We start from the raw sequence: 21,347 nt of genomic DNA on the forward strand, positions 1-21,347 counted from the left end.
AACACTAGAGATAATTTTAAACTCCTGATTTATAAGGAAACAATAGCTTTTTATGTCTTTAAAACTATTGCTAATGAATATTATAAAACTCACAATGGGTTCCAATTCAACCTATTTTCTAGGTATTCCATAAATTGAATTTTGAATAACCATTATCAGTATTTGAGTCTGCAGTCTTCATAGTAACCTCTTTTAGAGTAAACATCTATAATTGACTTCAGTGGTAACACTTCAACTTAAGTACAAAATTAAATATTTATATTTTACCTTGTTTAGGTAATATTTGTACTTACAAAAAATATTTGCTTTATTGGAGCTACTTTAGAAGTATAGCTATTCTTTGATTCTTTTGGGGTTAAAAGCATAAGTTCAGAGTTTTTTATTTTAGTCTTGCCTTTAAAGTAAAAAATTAAATAAAGCAACCAGCAGATGTCAACTTAAAAAAGGAAATTAATTCTGTATCTCTTGATTATATATGATGGATTTTCCAGAAGAATCCAAATAGAATATACTTATAACCTTTTAAATAATTATAACTAAACATGATTTAATTTCATCCATCAGGCTTTTCATAAGTATAAATTGCTGAATCAGAAAAAAAAACGTTTTGTTAGATCATGTAAAACATAGTCAGCAGAGGAATATAGTATTTTGAAAAATCAAGAAGGAAATTGATATTATTTCCTATAAAAGCTATCCCATAAGCTGAAAGCACTTTATATTTAAAGTAAATTTGAATAACAAACATTAGAATAGACTACAACTTTGTCTTTCTCATATATGTTAGCACATAAGTGCTCTTTTGAAGGGAATGAATGAGCCACAGAAGTAGAAGTCTTGGAATTTAGTAGTTTTTTTTCTTCATTCAAGGTCAAGGTTCACTCACAGTTGCCTCCCCGCCCCCCCCCCCCACCATCTCTCTGTGGGTTTAAATGATCATCTTGTGAGACTTTCTAATGATCAAGGAATATATAGCTCTGACATAATGAAAATAAATGTATAAAGAAATATTTAGCCCTGACCAGTGTGGCTCAGTTGATTGGAGTGTCATCCTGAGAACCAAAGGGTCAAGGGTTCAATTCCCAATCAGGTCACAAACCCAGATTGTGGGTTTAATCCCCAGTCAGGGTGCATGCAGGAGGAAATTGATCGATGTTTTCTCTCTCACATCTCTCTCTCTCTCTCTCTCTCTCTCTCTCTCTCCTTTCCTCTCTCTCAAATCAATTTTTTGAAAAAGAAATGTTTAACTGACCTCTTGAAAATCCTGCTCAAACTTCCATAGTTGCAGATACTGCTTCATTTTTAGTTGGTGTTTTTCCCAAAATTCATCAAAAGCAATTTCCATATCATGTACTTGAGTCAGCAATCTTAACAAAGAAAAGTCATAGAATTCCTTAAAAACAAAGGCTTATTTTATAAGTAGGTAGATAAACTGGGTCTGGACATTAAGAATTATAGGCAAAGTCACAGACTATGACACATGGTCCAAGTAAAGAACATCCCTGTCCACAGAACCTAGTCTGCAAGCAAATGAACTTCTGTGAGACAACTCAGGAATGAGTTCTTAAATTTCCAGAGATCCAGGAATACTTTAACACTTAACAGATTGCAGCAAAGATGTGTAATTCTCTTTAGAAAGTATAAAATAAGTAACTCTATACCCAAAAGAAAGCACTCACTTATTCACAGTTTGCCAGTCACCACTTATTTGCTCATGATGTTCAAATCTTGAACTGATAGCTTCTTCAGGGTCAGGCACTTCCAGATTTGTTAGCAGAATTTTTCCTTCTTTGGTTACAGCTGTAATATCATTCTGTACAAAGGTACAATAGGGGATGTATCAAATACCTGCCAGTAACCTAATCTGAATAACCTGAAGAGAAGGAAACATATATCTATAGCATGCAGAATAAAAGTAGTAGTTTAGAATGGCCTTTGCTTTCATAACTGAAATCATCAAGGAATACCTCAGTACCACAGAATCCAAAAGCTGTGAGAATCTCCAAGAAGCCTCTGCCTGTTGAGATGGATGCTACAATCACTATTTCTATAAGATCTTTACAGGCAGAAGTACCCTATGCACCATTTGTAGCCTCCTTCTTTTACTGGTAGAGAGTTCTAATTATTCTATTCTATCCTGCTAATAGTTTTAATGTACTTCAATAAAACAATAATAGCATAATAAAGTGTACCACACTAGAAAGCATACAGTTGCAAATAATATTTAATATATTCAGATATAGTTAGATAAATGCCTTTCCTACTAAAACTTAATTGTTGTCCATCACTGCCTGCCTTAAGTATTATGTCCACATATGGATTAATTAATCTATCATGAAGCATATGCTTCTTCTATTCAGAAGGTTTTTAACATTAGATGGTGGATTCTTCAGGCATGTAAGAGTAATAATGACTTCCTTCAGGAAATCAAAAAATTGGGGTGTACATGTATTTTTGTGGAAAGATGTTCCATGACACCACCATCAATATGAATCTATATATATATATATATATATATATATATATATATATATATATGCCTAATATGCAAAGTGTCCCCTCAGGAGTTCAACCGACCGGGAGTTCAAGTTCGATCACTCGCTATGATGTGTGCTGACCATGATCGGGGGGCATGGAATGAAGGAAGGCCCCAGCTGGCAGCCAGCAGCTGCTAGGGAAAATCATGCATGATTTTCATGCACTGGGCCTCTAGTAAGAACATAAACATTAAGAGCTATTGGCAACTATGTGCCAAACACTGTAGTACATATATTATGTACTTTACTTCATTTCATTCTCACAACAGCTCTACAAGATAAACATGTATCATCACCAGCCTCATTGTACATATGAAAAAACTGAAACTTGCCCTGACCAGTTTGGCTCAGTGGATAGAGCGTCGGCCTGCGGACTCAAGGGTCCCAGGTTTGATTCCGGTCAGGGGCATGTACCTTGGTTGTGGGCGCATGCCCAGTGGGGAGTGTGCAGGAGGCACCTGATCCGTGTTTCTCTCTCATCGATGTTTCTGGCTCTCTATCCCTCTCCCTTCCTCTCTGTAAAAAATGAATAAAATATATTTAAAAAAAAAAACAACTGAAACTTTGAAAGGGTAGGCAAATTACCCAACCTCACAGCATTTGAGACAGAGCATTCTTTCCTTGAACAGTTTTGCTTTTAGATTGTGATTCAGTACCCCAACTAGCCTATTATCATATGAATAACATGAGTTCTACATGGAAGCCTAGTGCTTGTTCAGATCATTCATAAACTTTTTGGGAAAAGTGAATTTAAAGTACTTGGTGACTCACAAACACTCCAGACAACTGGGTAGGAGTGCTAAATCAACTTCCTAGTTATTGTAGAAAACATCAAGAACTAGTACTCTATGGAAGAGAAAACTTACATCCTACCTGTGGCAAGGGGTGTGCCTATTGATACTCTAACTTTCCAAATGAGAGTGCCTTTTCACAGGATAAAGAATATGTAGTAACAAAAATGACTGCGGAGCATTTATAAACTATTCATTTACAAATAAACAATTTATCAAGAGAACACATCATTTACAAAGGGGACACTTACATTCGACATATCCAGGACATTCTCCTCTTATATTCTTATTTTTATTAGTGTGCTTTATAATATATAAATATATCTTTTGTCTTCCTACCCACTAATCAGTGTGAAATGGACACACTGAACACCTCTCTAGAAAAAGACCATGGAAAACATTTGTTCATCTCCTCTATTAGACATACCTTCAACAGGTGATACTTTTCAGCACGAATTGCAAGAATTTCTTCTATTGAAGGAATATCTTCTGGTAGGTCTGTCTCAGCTAGCTCGGTTCCAAAGGATTGTAACATTTGAGCCATATCTTTCACTGTGAGGGCAAAATTTTCTATAGCCTGCAAAGAACCAGTGATTCTTTTAATTCTGTGGAAACTCCGCCAGCATATCAAAAGCTGGGGATTGTATTCACTTTTATTTAGGTCTGAGAGCAAACACATAAACTACAAACTCTCCTCTTCTAAGGAAAGTTGGCATTGCCCTTGACAATTAACTAACTTTGCATCTAAGCCTCCAAAATCTATAGTCAGGAGAAGAGTCTTCTTGAATGCCTTTTATCACAATTTCTGTACTTATTTCTTAGACACCAATGAAAACTATTTCTTAAAGATGTCATGTACTGAGTAATTTGTTTTATGACCTTGAAAAACAGTGTTTTCCTTATTCTAGTAAACTCTATAATTGTAAAATCACTTTATAATAGCTTTACTTCTGAAGATAGATGAGAATATCAAAGTCACTTTATATTTATTATAGTTTATGAACAAGTATTAGCATTCCAAGCAAGGTGATGGAATGAGGCGATGAGGGAACATCCACTCACAGCAATTCATTTCAGGTTCTATCGCCCTAAAATGTCAAGTAAGATTTTGTTATTTATTTTGTTTCTAAATCAATTACTCAGAGAAAGAAGGACAACATATAGAGACCATATAAATCCCAAGTTTACCACACAGCTCAAGGTATCTGCTTTTCTTATTTATAGCATTTTCAGTTAAAGGCTAGCACTGCTAATTTTGACGATATACCTTCATATGAATGACTAGAACCACTGAATGAAGAATAAACATGAGGAAAATAGAGCTCTGGTTTAATTAAACATCATTTAATTACATCCTTCAGAAGGTTCCTGTGTTTCTGGGATTTGGAGTAAAGATTCTTAGACCACAAACTCACCCCTGTGAGGTGCCAGGCCTTTGCCTATTTGTAAACTTCTAGAACAGAAGGAGTCTTTGCTACAAATATAACTGCCTTAGAAGCACTATTAGGATGGTAAGATTAACAATATGATTTGCATTTTTTAGTCTTCACCCAAGGATATGTTTAGAGAGAGGAAGGGAGGGAGGGAGTGGGAGAGAGAGACACAGACAGGCAGAGACAGAGACATTGGATCGGTTGCCTCTCGTATACTCCCTGACTGAGGATCAAACCCACAAACTAGGCATGTGCCCTGACTAGGAATCGAACCATTTTGGTGTACAGGACAATGTTCCAACCAACTAAGCCACCTGGCCAGGACATGATATGCATTTTTTTGAGGGCTCACCATATGCCAGGCCCCATACTAAACATTTTACAATTGTTATTTCATTTAATCTTCCCAATATCCCTATGAGTTAAAGTATTATTCCCATTTTACAACTGGGAAAACTGAGATTCAGAGAGGTTATATAACTTGTGCAAGATGACACAGCTAAAAATCATCAGTGCTATGATTTGATTCTCAACCCTTTGTTTCTTCAAGTTACTAAATGGCCACAGAGCGGGTGAACAGAGGAAGATCTCCTTATTTCTTAGGCCTCTCCTACAACTGCCATCCTTAGTGATTCTTCATCATTTCTAGGTATTTCCTATAGAAGAAAATCAAGATATTGACTTACATATGTTTTTTAAAAAAACAGGAGCCCCAGAAGTCTGTTTTTCCCAAAGAGGAAAAGAACTCTAGCACTAGATTTAAAAGCTCACATGAACTACAGGCTCTACAGTAAGGGCAAAAGAAACATACATTTCTGAAGATGATCCATTCACTGTGGCAGTACTGCAAGGTGCCGCCTAACTCAGGGGTTAATTGCTTGTCATCAATGTATGTCAGCAAATCACTAACTGAGCTCAGCATAACAACCTATATAAATAAGCAAGAAAGATACTGTTAACTACCTTTTGTGGCATCCCTCCATTCAACTGTATAATGAACTTTAGCATTCAGTTAGAAGAAATTTATCTTTTATAAATGATTCTAAAAACTCTGTCCTGTATATTCCCCACACATATATGCAGCACTACCTTCTTCATCAGGTAATAACAGTTTTCATTTACAAAACATTTATCTGTAAAGCAAAATTAATTTCCATAAAAACCCAAACACCTGATTCTCCTTGATCTAATGGTCAACCTTCTGAAAGAATGTTATGCCTACCACAAAACAAAAGGACTTTATGTAGTCAGTTATAATTTATCAGGAGAAACTAATCTTTGCAAAAATATCAAAGTTTATGAGCACTCTATTCCTAGCCCTAAAAACATATAAAAATATCTGTTATAAAAACAAATATATAATATTATGAACTTGCTCAGGATGTAAGTTCAAAAACATAAAACACATACTCATTATTTTCTAAAATGAAATATCTTGATTTTATGCACACATGCACACATACAGAGTGGGGCAAAAGTAGGTTTACTGTTGTTTGTATGAAAAATAATACAATAATTAATAAATAATACAATAATAAACTCTGTACTCATAACTATAAACCTACTTTTGCCCCACCCTGTATATGTAACATATGTGACATATATCTTTTTAAAAAGGAATTGCCTTATTAAAAATTCATTAATCTATTCCTTTAACAGTAGAAGCAGATGACTTTTAGGCTTTTTAAATTTATTTTTTTGGAAGATAAATTCTATTTCTTTTAAATTCTTCATGAGCACATATAAAACATCAACAGCCTGGTACAATATCTTCATGAGAATAAAAGGAACAACACATTTTTAAAAACATACTCTTACCGGTAGTTTGAGCATGAAATCTTCCTGACTAAATCGAAATCCAATGTCTGTGAAAGTTCGTTGAAGAAAACTGGTTGGACGTAGAACTAATATCAAGTGTAAGTTCCCAGGGAAGGAAGCCTATAGAAAGAAAGAACACAGGAAAGAAAGAAAAAATGGTCAAAACATGTACTCAGCTGAGCACATATCATCAAATTGTAATGAAAGGAAACAAATTTTAAAGTCACAAAAGCCACTAAAAGGACAAACTTTAAAAATGGATGTTGATAAAATCTAAAAACATGAAAATAAAAATAAAACCAATGTGAGGTCATCAGGTTCAGATCCTTGCAATACTCAAGGCATGAAATTTTCTCACACTAAAGTAAGTCCAAAGTTACAAAGAATTAAACACTTAAGCTTCATTTTAAAGTTAGTTATTTGTACTCAAATTGCATTTATTTCATGTAAGACAGAGTTAGGAGGCAGGTTCCTAGGGTAGCCCTAAAAGTCAAACAGAGATAAAATAATGTACACTTGTAGTAAACAATAGAAGAAAAGTATATTATTAACTCAAATTTTTATTTATATTCAAGCAACATTCACTGAATATCTCCATGTCTCCAACTCCATGTATTTAAATGAATAAATATCAAGCACTGTTAGCATTCCGTGTGCACAAATTAATAAAATACAGTTCACACACTTCTTGCAAGAAAATGACAATCTAATAGTGGAGCCCATTAATAACCATTAGCTCTATAGCATGATAAGTTGATAATCAAAACAAGAGAATTAGAATAATATACAACAGGAAGTGGTACCACAGAGCATCCCATACCTAGTAATGTCAAGAAAGGTTTCTAAGCATAAGAAGGAATTAATTGGAACAACAGAATGTCATTCTGGTGCATCAAAGTTTCCTCAGCTTCTAGAATACTAACACATAGTGGGTGGTCAAAAAACAATCGCTAAACGAAACCACACAAAAGACAAGGAGGGAACTATGCAAAATTAGTGAGGGATGGACTAGTATAGAATGATAATAATAAACCACCACATATCAAGTGCTTACTCAATGCCAAGTATTTCTGCCAATATTATCATAGTTCCTCTTCATAATAATCATTTGAAGTAGTTAGGCTATCCTCTTTTACAAATAAAGTGAGGTTCAGAAAGTTTAAGTAAAACTTGACCCAGCTGGTGAAGCATTAATTTGCACTTGAGTCTGTGCTTATAATCACTATACTACCCCATTCATTCAAGAGGTTCCAATCAGAAAAGCTAGAGCAAAGTGATGCTTGGGTGTAGCAATGGGAGATGTTCTAAAAGGGTGCTAAAAGAATGGGCAGGAGCCAGGTCAGTTTTCTTCTGGAAGCAAGGGGAGACTTTAAGGGGTTTTCATTTTAGGGAGGAATCACTCTGGTTTGTGGACTGAATTTGAACAAGACTGAAAGCAGGTGAGCTAGGAAGCCAGGGATGAGAAATTCCTGAACTGGGGCAACAATAACAGGGATAAGGGTAGAATTTGGGAGACACAATCTGCAAGACATGATGATTGAATGTGTCTGATAAAAAAGGAAAAACTAGGAAATCAGTCTCCAGATTTCTGGCTTGAGTAACTGAGTGATTGGTATAACCATCACTGATGTAAGGAACACAAGAGAAACAGGTTTCAAGAGGGGAATAATATACTGATTCCCATTTATGGACATGTTGAGTTGGAAGGGCCAGCAGAACATCCAGATGATGTGCATCAGCAAATGTATGTATAAGGAAGAAGTGAAAGAAGTGTAGACTGGGAATACAGAGAGGAATCAGCCTCAAAACAACAGATTAAAGCCTAATAAAGCAAAATATGTCAAGAATGTTTAAAATACAATATTTCAGGCATGTTGAAATACTGGTAATTAAACAAAACTGAAACAAAATTTATTAAGATATTGTGGGGCAGAGGTAATGGGAACACTATACTTTCTGCTCAGTTTGCTCTAAAAAAAACCCGAGTCTATTAAAAAAAAATAATTTTCACTGAGATATAAGACCTAACCTCTTGGGGAAATGACATTTAAAACGGGAGATTTTAAAAATTCAATTTGAAGTGGTGATAAAACATAAAACAATTAAGTGGCAATGAGAACTAGAGGGAAAGAGAACTGAGTGTCATACAAGTAAGTAAAAGAGCACAAAATTAAATCAATAATTTAAACAATGATAATAAATAGACACAAATTGGGATGGCTGGCCAACTGTTGAGTCCTCCAGGTGGCCATGTCTCTGCTACACTCTCCCTTCATGAGAAACTTCTTCCCCTCTGCTATATACTGAATGTTTATGTCTCCCCCAAATTCACATGAAGAAACAAGCCCCAAAGTGATGAAATTTGGAGGTAGGGCCTTTGGGAGGTGATTAGGGCATGAGGCTGGAACCCTCATGAATGGGATTAGTACTCTTATAAAAGGGAACCCAAAGAGCCCAACCAGCATGGCTCAGTGGTTGAGCATGGACCTATGAACCTGGAGGTCATGGTTCGATTCCCAGTCAGGGTTGCGGACTTTATTCCCAATGTGGGAAGTGCAGGAGGAAGCCAATCAATGATACTTGCTCATCGTTGATTTTCTATCTCTCCCTCCCTATACCTTCCTCTCTGAAATCAATAAAAATATATAAAAAGGGACCCCAAAGAGATCCCTCACCCCTTCTGCCCATATGGGGACACAGAAAAAAAGACCTATGAACCAGGAAGTGGGCTGTCACCAGACACAGAATCTGTACATCCAACCTCTAGAATGATGAGAAATTTCTATTTAAAAGTCACCCGGGGTGGGGAGGGGGAATGGCGTAGGAATAGACAGACGTGTTCTGAGCCTTGTCGGGGAGCAGAAAGAAAGAACAGCTGAGGGTCGCACGAGGAGTGTTTGTTGGCAAGTTAAGGGACAGCTAAACTCCAGGAGAAGGTGAGGGACTGCTAGACAGGGTTCCCCTGACCAGGCAGCCCCCACTGTGGCTGGGTCCCCTCCCGGAGCTATGGGTTCAGACGCGGAGTCTGAGCCATCTTGATCCGGAAAGTGGAGCTTATCAGAAGCTTGAAAATCCACAACTGCAGCACCAACCGAACAGATGCGAGCCCCAGAACACCGGTCCCCAATTCGGGCAAACACGCAGATTCAGAGGAGCTCTACATTCCACCACGGAAAGGTCAGATTTCGCCTGGGATAAGGTGAGGTCTCTGGTCCCGGCGGGAAAGAGGAACGCACCTTTTGCAGGAGCTGGAGGACCAGGGAAGTCTGTGCCTAGAAAAATCCGTGGCTGTTGGGGCTGGTGTGATCCGTGAATGTGGAAGGGGGTCCTCAGAGCTGCTAACAGAAGGACCTCTAAAAAGCAATCCATTTTAATCTGACATGCTGGGACAGCCTAAGAATTTCAAAGGTGTGCCGGCTACTTAGACTTGCACGCAGACCCATTGTTCGCACAGAGGAAGTGAATGACCTTCACTACTGCACATTTTTTTTTCACTAGAGACCCAGTGCACGAAATTCATGCACAGGGGAGGGGGAGGGTGTCCTTCAGCCCAGCCAGCACCCTCTCCAATCTGGGACCCCATGAGGGATGTCCAACTGCCCGTTTAGGCTCGATCCTGGTGGGATCGGGCCTAAACGGGCAGTCGGACATCCCTCTCACAATCCAGGACTGCTGGCTCCCAACTGCTCGCCTGCCTGCCTTCTTGATTGCCCCTAACTGCTTCTGCTTGTCAGCGTGATCACCCCCTAACCACTCCCCTGCCAGCCTGATTGAGGCCTAACTGCTCCCCTGCCAACCTGCTTGCCCCTAACTGCCCTCTCCTGCAGGCCTGGTCACCCGTAACTGCCCTTTCCTCCAGGCCTGGTCACCCCCAACTTCCGTCCACTGCTGGGCTGGTCACCCCTAACTGCCCTCCCCTGCAGGCTTCATCACCCCCAACTGCCCTCCCTTGCTGGCCATCTTGTGGTGGCCATCTTGTGTTCACATGGGGGAAGGATCTTTGACCACATGGAGGCAGCCATCTTGTGTGTTGGAGTGATGGTCAATCTGCATATTACTCTTACATTAGATAGGATAGAGGCCTGGTGCATGGGTGGGGGCCAGCTGTTTTGCCCTGAAGGGTGTCCCAGATCAGGGTGGGGGTTCCATTGGGGTGTGGGGAGGCCTGGGCATGGGGCCTGTGGTGGTTTGCAGGTGGCCACGCCCCCCAGTGACACAAGCGGAGTCCCAGGCATCTGGGATTTATTTATCTTCTATACTTGAAACTTTGTAGCATGGAGTGGGCTGGCCAGGGTGTGCGGAAAGATTGGCTTCCTCCATTGCTAGAAAAACCCAAGCCTCCCTCCCGCTCTCTGTGGCTGCAGCCATCTTGGTTGGGTTAATTTGCCTACTCGCTCCTGATTGGCTGGTGGGTGTGGCTGGTGGGCATGGCTGGTGGGTGTAGTGGAGTGATGGTTAATTTGCATATTACTCTTTTATTAGATAGTATTTTTATTTATTTATTTTCATATTTTAAATCTTTTACTCAATAAATTAATTTTTTTCTTTTTCCCTCACTTGATTTTACCTTTTTAATTATTACATTATTATTTTCAATTAGTATCATTACTACTACTATTTTACCTTTTTTTTTTAAGTACATTTTATTTTCTCTTTATTTTAGTTGGGATAAGTGTTCTATAGTCTATTTTCATCTTTCCTTTAGCATCGTTTTACTCTATATCAACTCTACCTTTATGCCATCACTCTCTTCCTAACCTTTCCCCTTTTGGTGTCCTGTTTATCTTACCCCTTTTCTGCTTTAGATTTTCCCTATTCTTTCTGTTTACCCCCTGATAAAATTTCACCCTACCTATATATCTAATCTACAATGCCCTGCTCCAAGTCCATACACACCTCTCTCTTCGCTGTCTTAACTATCCAAAAAATTGTCTTTCTCTCTGTCCTTTTGTTGTTGTTTGCTTGAATGTTGATTATATCGAATTTTTATACTTTTTTGTGAGATTGTTTTGCTTATCATTTTTTGTATGTTTTTCTGTTTGCTTGTTTTTTGCTTCTGTTTTCCCTTGCATCGCTTGATATTAGTTAGTGTTGTAGTTTGTATTAATCCCCAGGTACTTGTTACTGGCATTTGCAGGGATTAGTGGTTGTTCTATTGGAGTTTTCTCCCCATATATATAGTTTATTCCCCTTTCTCTCTAAGTCTCTTTCTTGTCTCTCTTACTTTTTTTTTTACTTTTCCCAATTTCATTTTTACACACCTTTTTTTCTTTCTTTCTTTTTCTTCGTCTTCTTTCTCTCCTATCCCCTAATTTGCCTTTCTCTGGTGGTCATCTTTATTGGAGGTTATTAATATTGTGAATACATTTCTGTTCAGTGCCTTGTGTGTTGTACCTGGTTGTGTTGTATTTTGTGCCTTTAAATCAACGCAGGAGAGAGAGAACTACATAACCAGACATCCGGAGAAGAGAGACCATGGGGAGACAAAGAACCAACCCACATATAAAAGAAAAGCAGGCATCACCAGAAAGGAAGTAAACGAAATAAAGGCAAGCAACCTTCCAGAGAGAGAATTCAGAGAAATAGAAGGTGGCTGAATAGAATGGAAGACAAATTTGACAATATGAGTAAGAAACAAGAGAAAATGAAGAAGAACCAAGAAGAAATGAAAAATGACATCGCTGCTGTAAAGAACTCAATAGAAAGCATCAAGAGTAGACTAGAAGAAGCAGAGGACCACATCAGTGAGCTAGAACACAAGATGGGAAAAAATACACAAGTAGAGCAACTTCTAGAAAAAAAAATTACAAGGCAGGAGGAGAGCTTAAGGGAACTTTGGGAAAGCACGAAACAAAACAACATCCGAATAACAGGGGTTCCAGAAGGAAAGGAAGCTGAGCAAAGAATAGAAAACCTCTTTGAAGAAATAATGACAGAAAATTTCCCTGACATACGGAAGAAAAAACCCACACAAATCCAAGAAGCTCACAGAGTCCCAAGCAAAATGAACCCCAAAATATCGACGCCAAGGCACATTATAATTAAATTGGCAAACACCAACGACAAAGTAAGAATCTTAAAAGTAGCAACAGAGAGACAAAGTTACATACAAAGGAACCCCCATCAGACTAGCAACGGATTTCTCAACAAAATCTCATCAGGTCAGAAGGGAAAGGAATGAAATATACAAAGTCATACAAAGGAAGGGTCTGAATACAAGAATACTGTACCCTGCAAGGCTGTCAATCAAAATTGAAGGTGAAATCAAGAGCTTCACAGACAAAAAAGGACTAAGGGAGTTTATTACCACCAAACCAGCAATGCAAGAAATGCTAAAGGGTCTGCTGTAAAAAAAAAAGAAATGGGAAGCAAAGAAGGAACACAGGGGTAAAGAATAGGAATGGCGACAAATAAGTACCTATCCATAATAACTTTAAATGTAAATCGATTAAATGCCCAAATCAATAGACACAGGATAACAGATTGGATAAGAAAATACAACCCATATATCTGCTGTCTACAAGAAACCCACCTCAGAAAAAAAGACGCAAACAAACTGAGGGTGAAGGGATGGAAAAAGGTTTTCCAGGCAAATGGAACTGAAAAAAAAGCTGGGGTAGCAATACTTATATCTGACAAATTAGATCTCAAAGTGAAGGACATATCAAGAGATAAGGAAGGCCACTTCATAATACTAAAGGGAGCAATCCAACAAGAAGAAATAACTCTGGTAAACATATATGCACCCAATACAGGAGCACCCAAATACATAAAAAAACTCCCGGAGGATATCAAGGGATAGATTGACAGCAATACAATCATAGCAGGAGACTTTAATACCCCACTATCACCATTGGACAAATCCTCTAAACAAAAAATCAGCAAAGAAATATCAATCCTAAATGACTCACTAGACCAGATGGAATTAATTGACATCTTCAGAACATTTCACCCCAAAGCCACAGAATATACATTCTTCTCCAGTGCACATGGGTCATTTTCAAAGATAGACCATATGTTGGGACATAGGCAAAGTCTCTTCAAATTCAAGAAGATAGAAATCATATCAAGTATCTTCTCAGACCACAGGGGCATAAAACTGGAAATCAACTACAAGAAAAACAACCCAAAGAAATCAAACACATGGAGACTAAACAGCATGCTATTAAACCATGACTAGGTTACCAGAGAGATCAAAGAAGAAATAAAAAACATCATGGCAACAAATGACAATGAAAACACAACAATCCAAAATCTATGGAACACAGCGAAAGCAGTCTTGAGAGGGAAGTTAATAGCTCTACAAGCCTACTGCAAAAAAACAAGAAACAATGGTAATAAATTACCTAACCCAACAACTCAAAGAGTTAGAAGAGGAGCAACAAGAAAACACCAGTGTAAGCAGAAGGAAGGAAATAATAAAGATCAGAGTGGAGATAAAACACATAGAGACCAAAGAAACAATACAAAAGATAAACAAAACCAAGAGCTGGTTCTTTAAAAGGATAAACAAGATTGATGAACCTCTAGCCAGGCTCACCAAGAAGCAAAGAGAGAGGACCCAAATAAACAAAATCAGAAATGAAAGAGGTGAAATAACAACAGATCCCGCCGAAATACAAAGGATTGTTAAAAAATACTACGAACAACTCTTTTCCAACAAACTGGACAACCTGGAGGAAATGGACATATTCCTAGAAAAATATAACCTTCCAAAACTCAATCACCAAGAATCTAAACAGCTCAACATGCCAGTAACTGTGGAAGAAATCGAAGCAGTCATCAAAGAGCTTCCGGAAAACAAAAACCCGGGGCCAGACGGCTTCACAGGAGAGTTTTACCAAACATTCAAGGAAGAACTAAAACCTATCCTCCTCAGACTATTCCAAAAATTTCAAGAAGAAGGAACACTTCCAAGCTCCTTCTATGAAGCCAGCGTCACCCTAATACCAAAACCAGATAAAGACAACACACTGAAGGAGAATTACAGGCCAATATCCCTCATGAATGTAGATGCCAAAATCCTCAACAAAATTCTAGCAAATCGGATCCAGCAGTACATCAGAAAGATCATACACCATGAGCAAGTAGGGTTTATCCCAGAAATCAAGGATGGTACAATATCCCCAAATCAATAAATGTGATACATCACATAAACAAATTGAGAGATAAAAATCACATAGTCATATCAATTGATGCAGAAAAAGCATTTGACAAAATCCAACACCCTTTCTTGATAAAAACTCTCAACAAGGTGGAAATATAAGGATCATACCTCAACATAATAAAAGCTATATATGATAAACCCACAGCTAACATCATATTCAATGGGCAAAAACTAAAACCATTTCCCCTAAGAACAGGGACAAGACAGGGATGCCCACTCTCACCACTCCTGTTTGACATAGTACTGGAAGTATTAGCCATTTCAATTAGACAAGAAGAAGAAATAAAAAGCATCCAAATTGGAAAAGAAGAAGTAAAACTGTCCTTATTTGCAGATGACATGATATTGTACATAAAAAACCCGAAAGACTCCATCAAAAAACTAACAGACTTAATAAATGAATTTGGCAATGTAGCAGGATACAAAATTAACACCAGGAAATCTATGGCATTTCTATACACCAACAGTGAACTTACAGAAAGAGAGACTAAAAAAGCAATCCCATTTTCTATCACACCAAAAAATTAAGATACCTAGGAATAAACTTAAACAAGGAGGTAAAAGACCTATACGCAGAAAACTACATGACACTGAAAAAAGAGATAGAGGAAGATGTAAACAGATAGAAGAACATACCATGTTCATGGATTGGTAGAATCAACATCATTAAAATGTCCATACTACCCAAAGCAATCTATAGATTCAATGCACTCCCCAACAAAATACCAACGGCATATCTCACAAACCTAGAAAGAACTATCCAAAAATTCATCTGGAATAAAAAAAGACCCCAAATAGCCACAGCAATCCTGAGAAAGAAGAATAAAGTAGGAGGGATCTCAATACCAGATTTCAAGCTGTATTACAAAGCCACTGTCCTCAAAACAGCCTGGTACTGGAACAATAACAGACATATAGATCAATAGAATAGAATAGAGAATCCAGATATCGACCAAAACCAATATGCGCAATTAATATTTGACAAAGGAGACATGAACATACAATGAAGTCAAGACAGTCTCTTCAATAAATGGTGTTGGGAAAATTGGACAGATACATGCAAAAAAATGAAACTAGATCACCAACTTACACCATACACAAAAATAAACTCAAAATGGATACAGGATTTAAATATAAGACGGGAAACCATAAAAATACTGCAGAAATCCACAGGCAGCAAAATCTCAGACATATGCCAAAAGAACTTTTTCACTGATATGCACGTAGGGCAATGGAAGCCAAAGAGAAAATAAACAAATGGGACTACATCAAAATAAAAAGCTTTTGCACAGCAAAAGAAACCATCAACAAAACAACAAGAAACCTCGCTGTATGGGAGAACATATTTGCAAATGTTATCACTGATAAAGGTTTAATCTCCAACATCTACAGGCAGCTTATACAACTTAACAAAAAGAAGATAATGGCCAAAACCGCTTTGGCTCAGTGGAAGAGCGTCAGCCTGCAGACTGAAAGGTCCCAGGTTCGATTCCGGTCAAGGGCATGTAACTTGGTTGCGGGCACATCCCCAGTAGGAGGTGTGCAAGAGGCAGCTGATTGATGTTTCTCTCTCATCGATGTTTCTGACTATCTATCACTCTTCCTTCCTCTCTGTAAAAAAATCAATAAAATATATATTTAAAAAAGAAAAAAAGAAGATAATGATCCAATAAAAAAATGGGCAAAGGACCTAAATAAAATCTTTTCAAAGGAAGACAGAAGGAAGGCCAAGAGACACATGAAAACATGCTCAAAGTCACTAATTATCTGAGAGATGCAAATCAAAACGACAATGCGATACCATCTCACACCTGTCAGAATGACTATCATCAACAAATCAACTAACGACAAGTGTTGGCAAGGATGCGGAGAAAAAGGAACCCTCGTGCACTGCTGGTGGGAATGAAGACTGGTGCAGCCACTGTGGAGAACAGTATGGAGTTTCCTCAAAAAACTGAAAATGGAACTCCCATTTGACCCAGTAATCCCACTCCTAGGAATATATCCTAAGAAACTAGAAACACCAATCAGAAAGGATATATGCACCACTATGTTCATAGCAGCACAATTTGCCATAGCTAAGATTTGGAAACAGCCTAGGTGCCCGTCAGCAGATGACTGGATCAGAAAACTATGGTACATCTACACAATGGAATACTATGCTGCCATAAAAATGAAGGAATTCTTACCATTTGTAGGCACCTGGATGGAATTAGAGAACATTATGCTAAGTGAAATAAGCCAGTCAATGAAAGAAAAATACCACATGATCTCACTCATTTGGGGATAATGAAAAACATCATAAACTGATAAACATAAAGATAGATACAGAGGCAGTATAGCATCAAACAGACTGTCAAATTATAGCGGTAAGGTTAGAGAGAGGTGGGGAAAATAAGAGATCAACTGAAGGACTTATATGCATGCATATAAGAGTAACCAACGGATGCAAAACATTGGGGAGTGAGGGTATGTATAGGAGTGGGGTGGGGGGGGCAATGGTAAGATATGTACACATATAATACCTTAATAAATAAATAAATAAGAAGCAGGAGGAGAGCCTAAGGGAACTATGGGACAACATGAAACAGAACAACATCCGCATAATAGGGGTTCCAGAAGGAAAGGAAACTAAGCAAGGAATAGAAAACCTGTTTGAAGAAATAATAAAAGAAAACTTCCCTGATATAGGGAAGAAAAAACCCACACAAATCCAAGAAGCTCACAGAGTCCCAAGCAAAATGAACCCCAAAATACCGATGCCAAGGCACATTATAATTAAATTGGCAAACACCAATGAAAAAATAAGAATCATAAAACCGGCAAGAGAGAGACAGAAAGTTACATACAAAGGAACCCCCATCAGACTAGCAACGGATTTCTCAACAGAAACTCATCAGGCCAGAAGGAAATGGAATGAAATATACAAAGTCATGCAAAGGAAGGGTCTGAATTCAAGAATACTGTACCCAGCAAGGCTATCAATCAAAATTGAAGGTGAAATCAGGAGCTTTACATACAAAAAAAGGACTAAGGGAATTTATTACCACCAAAACAGCAATGCAAGAAATGCTAAAGGGTCTGCTGTTAAAAAAAAAAAAAAAAGGAAGCGAAGAAGGAACACAGGGGTAAAGAATAAAAATGGTGATAAATTAGTACCTATCAATAATAACTTTAAATGTAAATGGATTAAATGCACCAATCAAAAGACACAGGATAACAGATTGGATAAGAAAATACAACCCATATATCTGCTGTCTACAAGAAACCCACCTCAGAAAAAAAGACGCACACAGACTGAGGGTAAAGGGATGGAAAATGGTTTTTTAGGCAAATGTAAATGAAAAAAAAGCTGGGGTAGCAATACTTATATCTGACATATTAGATTTCAAAGTGAAGGACATAACAAGAGATAAGGAAGGCCACTTCATAATACTAAAGGGAGCAATCCAACAAGAAGAAATAACTCTGGTAAACATATATGCACCCAATACAGGAGCACCCAAATACATAAAAAATCTCCTAGAGGATATCAAGGGAGTGACTGACAGCAATACAATCATAGTAGGAGACTTTAATACCCCACTATCACCATTGGACAAATTCTCTAAACAAAAAATCAGCAAAGAAACATCAATCCTAAATGACTCACTAGACCAGATGGAATTAATTGACATCTTCAGGACATTTCACCTCAAAGCCACAGAGTATACATTCCTCTCCAGTGCACATGGGTCATTTTCAAAGATAGACCATATGTTGGGACGTATGCAAAGTCTCTTCCAATTCAAGAAGATAGAAATCATATCAAGCATCTTCTCAGACCACAGGGGCATAAAACTGGAAATCAACTACAATAAAAACAACCCAAAGATATCAAACACATGGAGACTAAACAGCATGCTATTAAACAATGACTGGGTTACCAGAGAGATCAAGGAAGAAATAAAAAACATCATGGCAACAAATGACAATGAAAACACAACAATCCAAAATCTATGGGACACTGCAAAAATAGTGTTGAGAGGGAAGTTCATAGCTCTACAAGGCTACTGCAAAAAACAAGAAACAATGGTAATAAATTACCTAACCCAACAACTCAAAGAGTTAGAAAAAGAACAACAAGAAAATCTCAGTATAAGCAGAAGGAAGGAAAAAATAAAGAACAGAGTGGAGATAAACGACATAGACACCAAAGAAACAATACAAAAGATCAACAAAACCAAGAGCTGGTTCTTTAAAAGGATAAACAAGATTGATGAACCTCTAGCCAGGCTCACCAAGAAGCAAAGAGAGAGGACCCAAATAAACAAAATCAGAAATGAAAGAGGTGAAATAACAACAGATCCCGCTGAAATACAAAGGATTGTCAAAAAATACTACGAACAACTCTATTCCAACAAACTGGACAACCTGGAGGAAATGGACATAATCCTAGAAAAATATAACCTTCCAAAACTCAATCACCAAGAATCTAAACAGCTCAATATGCCAGTAACTATGGAAGAAATTGAAGCAGTCATCAAAAAGCTTCCGGCAGCCCTAACTGGTTTGGCTCAGTGGATAGAGCGTCGGCCTGCGGACTGAGGGGTCCCGGGTTTGATTCCAGTCAGGGGCATGTACCTTGGTTGCGGGCACATCCCCAGTGGGAGGTGTGCAGGAGGCAGCTGATGGATGTTTCTCTCCCATCGATGTTTCTAACTCTCTATCCCTCTCCCTTCCTCTCTGTAAAAAATCAATAAAATATATTAAAAAAAAAAAAAGATTCTGGCAAACAAAAGCCTGGGGCCAGCTGGCTTCACAGGAGAATTTTACCAAACATTCAAGGAAGAACTAAAACCTATCCTCCTCAGACTATTCCAAAAATTTCAAGAGGAAGGAACACTTCCAAGCTCCTTCTATGAAGCCAGCATCACTCTAATACCAAAACCAGATAAAGACAACATAATGAAAGAGAATTACAGGCCAATATCCCTCATGAACGCAGATGCCAAAATCCTCAACAAAATTCTAGCAAATTGGATTCATCAGTATATGAGAAAGATCATACACCATGACCAAGTAGGATTTATCCCAGAAATCAAGGATGGTACAGTATCTGCAAATCAATTAACGTGATACATCACATAAACAAATTGAGAGATAAAAATTACATAGTCATATCAATTGATGCAGAAAAAGCATTTGACAAAATCCAACACCCTTTCTTGATAAAAACTCTCAACAAGGTGGGAATAGAAGGGTCATACCTCAACATAATAAAAGCTATATATGATAAACCCACAGCTAACATCATACTCAATGGGCAAAAACTAAAACCATTTCCCCTAAGAACAGGAACAAGACAGGGATGCCCACTCTCACCACTCCTGTTTGACATTGTACTGGAAGTATTAGCCATTGCAATTAGTCAAGAAGAAGAAATAAAAGGCAACCAATTTGGAAAAGAAGAAGTAAAGCTGTCCTTATTTGCAGATGACATAATATTGTACATAAAAAACCCGAAAGACTCCATCAAAAAACTAACAGACTTAATAAATGAATTCAGCAATGTAGCAGGATACAAAATTAACGCTAAGAAATCTATGGCATTTCTATACACCAATAGTGAACTCTTTGAGACTAAAAAAGTAGTCCCATTTACCATCGCACCAAAAAAATTAAGATACCTTGGAATAAACTTAACCAAGGAGATAAAAGACCTATACGCAGAAAACTACAGGACACTGAAAAAAGAGATAGAGGAAGATGTAAACAGATGGAAGAACATACCATGTTCATGGATTCGTAGAATCAATATCATTAAAATGTCCATACTACCCAAAGCAATCTATAGATTCAATGCACTCCCCATTAAAATACCAATGGCATATTTCACAGACCTAGAAAGAACTCTCCAAAAGTTCATCTGGAATAAAAAAAGACCCCGAATAGCCACAGCAATCCTGAGAAAGAAGAATAAAGTAGGAGGGATCTCAATACCAGATTTCAAGCTGTATTACAAGCCACTGTCCTCAAAACAGCCTGGTACTGGCACAAGAACAGACATATAGATCAATGGAATAGAATAGAGAATCCAGATATCGACCCAAACCACTATGCGCAATTAATATTTGACAAAGGAGGCATGAGCATACAGTGGAGTCAAGACAGTCTTTTCAATAAATGGTGTTGGAAAAATTGGACAGATAGATGCAAAAAAATGAAACTAGATCAACAACTCACACCATACACAAAAAAAAAAAACTCAAAATGGATACAGGACTTAAACATAAGACGGGAAACCATAAAAACAGTAGAGGAATCCACAGGCAGCAAAATCTCAGACATATGCCGAAAGAACTTCTTCACTGATACTGCCCCTAGAGCAATGGAAGCCAAAGAAAAAATAAACAAATTGGACTACATCAAAATAAAAAGCTTTTTCACAGCAAAAGAAACTATCAACAAAACAACAAGAAAACCCACTGTATGGGAGAACATATTTGCAAATGTTATCACTGATAAAGGTTTAATCTCCAACATCTACAGGCAGCTTATACAACTTAATAAAAGGAAGATAAATGAACCAATAAAAAAATGGGCAACAGACCTAAATAGA

At 37.7% G+C, this 21,347-nt stretch overlaps 1 protein-coding gene across 1 annotated transcript in view; it reads right to left on the minus strand.

The window, feature by feature from the left end:
* Positions 1–21,347, minus strand: part of MCF2 (MCF.2 cell line derived transforming sequence) — a 109,625-nt gene that overhangs the window by 65,672 nt on the left and 22,606 nt on the right. Inside the window, 5 exon segments of the mRNA XM_080653643.1 lie at positions 1,253–1,367; positions 1,680–1,813; positions 3,756–3,905; positions 5,573–5,689; positions 6,580–6,699. Of these exon segments, the coding sequence (XP_080509769.1) occupies positions 1,253–1,367; positions 1,680–1,813; positions 3,756–3,905; positions 5,573–5,689; positions 6,580–6,699 (636 nt within the window).

The sequence above is a fragment of the Plecotus auritus genome (genome assembly GCF_963455305.1).
Source record: "Plecotus auritus genome assembly, chromosome: X".
Lineage (NCBI taxonomy): Eukaryota > Metazoa > Chordata > Mammalia > Chiroptera > Vespertilionidae > Plecotus > Plecotus auritus.